The sequence below is a fragment of the Homarus americanus genome, unplaced genomic scaffold, assembly GCF_018991925.1.
Source record: "Homarus americanus isolate GMGI-L3 unplaced genomic scaffold, GMGI_Hamer_2.0 scaffold48354, whole genome shotgun sequence".
Taxonomy (NCBI): Eukaryota; Metazoa; Arthropoda; class Malacostraca; order Decapoda; family Nephropidae; genus Homarus; species Homarus americanus.
In genome coordinates this window covers 1,670,238-1,678,307 of record NW_024723833.1, presented here as the reverse complement: position 1 = coordinate 1,678,307, position 8,070 = coordinate 1,670,238, and the positions used below count along the sequence as shown (strand labels likewise).

Sequence of the window (8,070 nt, the reverse complement as noted above, 5' to 3'; positions counted from 1 at the left end):
AGGAATACGAGGGGCTCACTACACATGAACCATGCGGCGGTCGACAAAATTAAAAAGAAAACCCAGAAATTCAAGACGTGGGTTGGGTCAAACGACGAGCAAGACAGGAGGATGTATGCAAGAGCCAGAAACCAAGCAAAGATAGAGTGTAGGAGGGCTAAAAAGGAGTTCCAGAGGCTGGTTGCAAGCGAGGTCAAGTCAAACACAAAGGCGTTTTACCGCTACGCAAAGTCGAAATTGAAAACGCGAGTAGGAGTACCAGACCTGAGGCTGGTGGATGGTAGTTACGCAGATTCTGACCAGGATAAAGCTGAGGCATTGAACAGCTTCTTTTCCTCAGTGTTCACAAGAGAGGATGCAACTAACCTTCCTGCGTTTGAGGACAGACGGTTCGACACAGCACTGACCCACATTGTGTTCACAGAAGAGGGTATTAGAAATAAACTGTCCAGGCTAAAGATCCATAAGAGTCCCGGCCCTGACATGGTGCATCCTAGAGTGCTAAGAGAGTTGTGCAACGAGCTTGTAGAGCCCCTGAAGATCCTGTTTTGTAAATGCCTGGATGAACAAATGGTCCCCAGTGAATGGAAAGTGGCTTATGTGAGTCCTATCTTCAAGAAGGGCGATCGTCACTCCACAAACAACTATAGACCGGTGAGCCTGACCAGCATAATATGTAAAGTACTTGAGAGTATTATCAGAGATGCCGCAATGGAACATCTAATACGAAACAACCTTGTAAAAGATTGCCAACACGGTTTTATGAAGGGGCGCTCTTGCTTGACACAATTGCTCAAGGTATTGGATATTTGTACCCATATTCTGGAACGGGGTGGTAATATCGACAATATTTACCTAGATTTTGCCAAGGCTTTCGACAGTGTACCCCACGAAAGGCTGAAAATCAAACTGGAAGGGTACGGAATTCAGGGAAATGTCCTAGCGTGGATAGAAGACTTTCTACATGACCGCAAGCAGTGTGTGGTGATTAATGGCACGAAATCGTCATCTGTACCTGTAACAAGTGGGGTACCACAGGGCAGTGTATTGGGCCCACTGTTGTTTGTTTCATAAATGACATGCCTGACGTCGTACACTCCTCCATATAAATGTTTGCCGATGACGCCAAGTTATTTCGGGAAATTAAGAACCAAGCGGACTGTGAAGAGCTGCAGAAGGACCTCTGTGGGCTCCAGGAATGGTCGAAGAAATGGCTGCTGAGATTCAATGTCACGAAGTGTAAGAGGATGCACCTGGGGCGTACCAACGGTAAGGAGGCGTATCATATGTCCCAACGGGATGAAGAAACCGCACTAGTTGAGACTGTGTGTGAGAAGGACCTAGGTGTGTATGTTGACAATGAGCTGAAGTTCTCGGGCCATTGTGAGAAGAAGGTAAATCAGGCAAATAAAATTATTGGGTCTTATAAGAAGGTCGTTCAGATATCTAGACGGTCCGTTCCTCGTAACGATCTTCAAGAGTGAAGTGCTTCCCCATCTGGAGTACTTTCACCCCGTCTGGTCCCCGAGATATGCTAGGGACTGTCAGTTGGTTGAAAATGTTCAAAGGAGGGCCACCAGACTGGTGCCTGCACTTCGGCACCTCAGCTACCCTGAGAGATTGGAGCGCCTGAACTTGCCTAGCTTATACTACAGACGGGCAAGGGGTGACCTAATTGAGGTGTATAAGCATCTCAGGGGGCACTACTCAGTCGGGTGTCCTTACTTGGAGCTGGCGGACGCTCGCCCCACAAGGGGTCACAGCTCAAGATTGAAGAAGCTGCAAGTCCAGAAAACCGTGAGCGCAAACTTTTTCGGAGTGAGGGTTGTAAACTCTTGGAACAATCTACCAGAAAGTGTTGTGACGGCACGGAGTGTGAGCTCTTTCAAGACAAGACTTGACCAACACTGGAGCGGGTTCAGGTACATTTAGGAGCCGGTGCATGCCCAGTACTTGCCAACAGTGCGTAATTGAGACGTGGCCGATCGGCCAAGCGGTTAACGAGCCGATCTTTTGGTGAAGAGGATAAAAGAAAAGGAAAAGTAATCAGAGACGTGACAGATCGCCCAAGCGGCTAACGAGCCGATCAGTGGTGAAGAGGATAAAGTAAGTAAAGTAAAAGTAGTAACCCCCCATTCTCGGAAGCTGCAGCATTTGCCCAGTACTTGTAAACAGTACGTAACAGACGTGACCGATCGCCCAAGCGGCTAACGAGCCGATTAGTGGCGAAGAGGATAAAACTAAGTAAAAGAAGAAGACAGTAAGGTGATTTTGAGGTGGTAGACGTATAGAACTATTCTACCAGCTCAAGACTATTAAGAACAATGGGGGGATCTTATACAGGCCACTCACTCCCCATTTTCCCACGTCGTGGGCTTGTGGGGTACGGGTTATTGGTTCGCACTCAGGATGGGATGGAGAAAGGAAACTCACAATGTGCTCTCTGTATACATATTGTATTAGATGTACAATGCAGCTTGGTGCTGGGACGGCAGCATGGTTACAAGCGTGATGTAGAGAGAGCTGGTTGGTGAGGGTGATCGGAGGGGGACCAGCTTGTGGGTCGCCATGCTCGCCGGCGGGAGCGAGGGCCGCCAGGCAGGAGTGGAGTAGGAGGTGTTGCTTGCTGCGGCTGTAGCTAGAAGAAGGCTAGGTCGATGATGATGATGATAATGAAGTAAAGTGGCAAATGACTTTGCACTGGGAAAGGAGAGGAGAGAGAAGTAAAGCATAGAAACGGGAAGAAAAGTGGGAGGGGTAGATAGCAGGTGGGCTGTCCACCTAGCGGAGACGAGTTAAGGCTAGGTCACCACGAGGTCAGGTCTTATATAGCGGAGGTAGGCGTGGCTTAATAGTTGACCTCCGTCATGTAAGGCGGCGCTGGTTGACCTAGACCACGAGACATACACTGGGGAATTCGCGGGGTCGGCTACTCAGCGACAAACAGCGTTTGTAGGGGAGGAATCCACTTCAGGCTCCTTTAATTTGGGTGGCCATTATGTAAATAACTTACTATAGATACAATTATAATCAATACAATGCCTACATTATGGAGGGTGCTTATTATTATTATAGACTCACTTTAAGTTGTGCTTGACACGTGAATATTTATATAAAGATGAAAAGTGTTCCTAATATAAATTTCCAGGTTCTCTACTGTAAGAAACGTCAATCATTTCTTGTTCGAAGTTTGTCTGCCCTTCGCCAATTTCACAGGCTCTATCAATCTCTTTATTCCAAGTTTGTGTAGATCTAAACGAGCTTTGGCGTTTTTGTAAGCGCGGACGTTTAATATCAACTTTGTAAAACTTTCCTTAGCGCGAGTTGGAGAATTCGAGAATTGTAAAGGCTCTATTAAGTATATATGTATATATATATATATATATATATATATATATATATATATATATATATATATATATATATATATATATATATATATATATATATATATATATATATATATATATATATATATATATATATATATATATATATATATATATATATATATATATGTATATATATATATATATATATAATGTGTGTTTGTAATTACTGAGGAATATTACATGCCGGACCATTGGGAGGAAGCAAATCAAATAACTAAGCTATATAGTAGGTCTTATAAGAAGATTGTTCACATACATACACTATACACTGTGTAGTGTACCATGCTATTGTACTATTCCAGATGATACTAAATGTTACATAATACTTCCTTGAGATAAATGTATAGTATATATCAGGTGCCTCAAAAAGAGCTCAGGTTCTCAACTGGCTCAGCCATGTTAATATTGTTATTAAACTTATTATTATCCACTCTGTATCTGTATTTTTCTGGCTAAATAAACTGTTTCAATTCAAACTGTTTCAATTCAAACTATTTCAGTTCAATTCAGTAAATAGTTCATCTTCAATTCTCTTCATCGCCACTGAGTAGCCGCTTGGGCGGTCAGTCACATCTCTGTTACGGACTGTTGGCAAATACTGGGCATATACTGAATCCAGAATGGTGCCAGTGTTAAAACTTGACCAATCCTGGTGCAGGTACAGATTACAGATCGCTCTGAAGCCAATGCATTCGTCCAGTACAGTGTAACATGCCAACAGTGCGTAACAGACGCGACCCGGACTATTCCTTGGACGTGACCGAACGCCCAAGCTGCTAACAGGGCTATTAGTGGCGAGGAGGGTAAACTAATTACAGACTGAATGTGAGAAAGACCTGGGTGTGTATGTTGACAATGAGCTGAAGTTCTCGGGCCATTGCGAGAAGAAGGTAAATCAAGCAAATAAATTATTGGGTCTTATAAGAAGGTCGTTTAGATATCTAGACGGTCCGTCCCTCGTAACGATCTTCAAGAGTGAAGTACTTCCCCATCTGGAGTACTGTCTGGTCCCCGAGATATGCTAGGGACTGTCAGTTGGTTGAAAATGTTCAAAGGAGGGCCACCAGACTGGTGCCTGCACTTCAGTACCTCAGCTACCCTGAGAGATTGAAGCGCCTGAACTTGCCTAGCTTATACTACAGACGGGCAAGGGGTGACCTAATTGAGGTGTATAAGCATCTCAAGGGGCACTACTCAGTCGAGTATCCTTACTTGGAGCTGGCGGACGCTCGCCCTACAAGGGGTCGCAGCTCAAGATTGAAGAAGCTGCAAGTCCAGGAAACTATGAGGGCAAACTTTTTCGGACTGAAGGTTGTTAACTCTTGGAACAAACTACCAGAAAGTGTTGTGACGGCACCGAGTGTGAGCTCTTTCAAGACAAGACTTGACCAACACTGGAGCAGGTTCAGGTACATTTAGGAGCCGGTCCATGCCCAGTACTTGCCAACAGTGCGTAACAGAGACGTGACCGATCGGCCAAGCGGTTAACGAGCCGATCAGTGGTTAAAAGGATAAAAGTAAATTAGTAGGTCAATGTGCGTGGCTAACTGGCTAAAGGCGTAACTTTCATGATCATGTATTTTTTTAATCTCATTTTCGCCACTTATCAGATTACTGCCATTGCTTGTTAATTTAACAATACACTGAAAACACTCGACTCTAGTCGCACTTCCGTTTTCATCGTAAATAAAAAAAGTTATGAGTTATTATAATTGTCACGTGATTTACTAATACTCACTGCTGTGTGAGTTGCAATATAACAGAATTGTTTATAAATGTTATACAACAGTGAATGTTAGCGGAAGCTTTACTATTCTATATTCATGAGGTAATATCTATTGTCTCCATATGAAGCTCAGTACAAAGTGAGGAAGTATAAACCCCACCAATGAACCACTAATACTCATTCTAAACCGTATACTGAGGAAATAACGGTGTCTTACGTCAGAGTATTAAACCTATAATTTTCTGACACTGTATGGGCATTTGTTAGATAAGGTATTTTTCCTTAATATATGAAAACTGCCCGTCCCTAGCAAGGTTTGGGCCTGGGGTGCAGAGGTTGGAGGCCGTGATGGAGTCAGCGGTATCCGGCTCGTGGTAGCAGAACGCCTGGCACAGCTGGCATCGGCATCAAGGCTCACAGTCTGTCACGTTGCCACAATAAAAACCGCAATTGAACTTTTTTTTACATTAGATAAAAATGTTTCGGCGAAAGTTGACGGCGCTAGATTACATGACCCCAGAGAACTTTAATGCTAATGGTAAGCAGACGAGATTCAGGTGAGGTTAGACATGCATGTTACTGTTTTGTCCACTGTCTTGACTGCCTCCTCCCATATATGTATTATACACGTAATATAGGCAATGTATTTATTTCCATCATGTTAGCACATGTACCATAGCAGATCTTGATGTTAGAAAGAAGTGGGTGTAAATATTTTTAGTGATTGGGCGAAAGTGATAATGGTTTGTTTCTCTAGATTGTCTCTTAAGACGTTTTTTTTATAATATATTAAATATAAATACTGTACAGTGGGGAGGCTAGGATATGATTGTACATTTAATTTAAGATAGTTATTTACTACTATGCAGCCGTTGATTTTTCATAAAAAAAAAGAATTTCAAATGCCGCAATTTCAGTTTTATAGTTGACACTGTCTTAGTTATGGCAAATATGTTAAAAGGTCTTTATTTAAAAGTTCAAGTTAATTAACGTAACCTAACCGTACCTAACTTAACCTTAATCTAACCTTACCTTAATCTAACCTAACCTACCTATTAACCTAACCTTAAACTGATCTAACCTAACCAAACCTAAACTAACCTAACCTAACCAAACCTAAACTAACCTAAACCAGACTTAACCTTAACTTAGCCTTAACCTAACCTTAAACTAACCTTAAACTAACCTAACCTAGCATGACTTAACACCTGCTGTGGGCGAACTTACTGTTACTGAGACGGGGGAAAGCGAGTGTAAAGTCTTTTATATTAGCCTAATTTAATTTTTAAATGGCAAGTGGGCCATGACTGCCTTTGGTACTTTAGTAAATGAAAACAAGAAATCAAAGAACCTTGTATGATTTTATCATGAATGAACCAGTTCATGACATGGCACTTGCTTCAGCAATTTTTCCGGCATTTGTTCCGATTGGTTGAGGCTGTTGATATCATTCCATTATTGTATTTTGACAGATGATTGACTGCTATTTTGCTATTTCCTGGTTGAATCTGGCTATTAGTTCAGCCCACCTTAAACAAAATGACCCCTAACCTAAGTCAACCTAACCATATTTCTGGAATCTCTTTTATGAAGTCATAAAATGAGATACAGTAATTCAAACTTTTCCATAGTGCCTGTACATTTCATGTGTACATTTCATGTCCTGGAAGGATTTAAAAGAAGACGCAGAATATAGGTACGGCAGCCGTATGCAACACGCTGGTGTTTATTGGTATGGCAGCCTATTGAGCATTTGTGTTGGGCTGACTATACATTTATAGTTACAAAGATGGCCTTCTTTCTAACTAATCTAACCTAATCATACCATTAACAACACAGTCAGTACCTATAGCCAGTGTGTCAAAAGAATCATATGCAGTACTTGCTGAACGTCCGCATCCACAGCTTCCATGATTGCAAGTGACTGAATTCAGTGCAATGACCTTATCAGCATCATCAGCCTCAACCAATTTGAACAAATGCCAGACAAATATTGGAAGTGATTAAAGCTTCATGATTAGACAAATAACTAATGTCTAATGATAAATTCTTGGTGATTATCTACTTAGATCAGATGTAGATCAGTGGCATTCTTATTTTAATATGCTAGAAGCATGGCAGCCACAGCATACTTACCATAGCACAAACAAAAATCAGTGCTACTTTAGTTTGCGGTCTACTGAGCTGGAGTTGTGTCTACTGGAATATTTACAATGTAGCATCCATTAACCCAACCTAGGTTAGGTTTGGTTAAGATAGGTTAGGTTAAGATAGCTTAGGTTAAGATAGCTTAGGTTAAGATAGCTTAGGTTAAGGTAGGTTAGGTTAAGGTAGGTTAGGTTAAGATAGGTTGGATTAAGATAGGTTAGGATATATAAGATAAAGTTAGGTTTGGTTGGGTGAAAATATCCCGGTAGACCAACTCCAGTTCACCTCCAGGCCCTGATGTGGGTCAATGATCTGTGCCCTGGTGGGCTAATCCTGTAAAAAAAAAAAAATGCATTCTATAGTAGCATCCAAAAATCAAAGTAATTTTTTTATTCCACAAGATTTGTCCTCGATGCATTACAGTACTGTAATATTAATGTTCTATTTAAAGCCCCCCTCCCCAAAAAAAAACCAAACTGTTCCTAAATCTGCAGACATCCTAGACATTTATATTTTAAAAATACTACCAGTCAAATCTGTTTGGCACAATAATAATTAATATGGAGTGCTTGCTTTGCCGAATACCCTTAACCCCTTTTGCTAGCTGCTGTGCAATCCAAATCTCGCCTGTAGACGCTATCTGCGTCATTCAACATGCATACATTTTTCATTCAATTTATTTTTCATTTACTGGTAAAATTATGCAAATTTGTTCTTTTTTTTATCGAGTTAGAAATATAAATTGTTGGAATAAGTAATAAAAGGACAAAAATAGTTGCATAAATAATATGGGATGACTGCAAG

The 8,070-nt window shown here is 41.4% G+C and overlaps 1 protein-coding gene across 2 annotated transcripts in view; it reads left to right on the top strand.

Moving 5' to 3' along the window:
• Positions 1-5,437: 5,437 nt before the first annotated feature.
• The window catches only part of LOC121863720 (RNA transcription, translation and transport factor protein-like), a 40,120-nt gene continuing 37,487 nt past the window's right edge, over positions 5,438-8,070 (top strand). Inside the window, exon 1 of one of the 2 annotated variants that reach the window (XM_042362465.1) lies at positions 5,438-5,675. In XM_042362465.1, coding sequence (XP_042218399.1) covers positions 5,648-5,675 — 28 coding nt within the window. In that variant the 5' untranslated portion in view covers positions 5,438-5,647. The remainder of the gene's footprint in view (positions 5,676-8,070) is intronic. The other variant, XM_042362464.1, reaches the window with a different exon arrangement.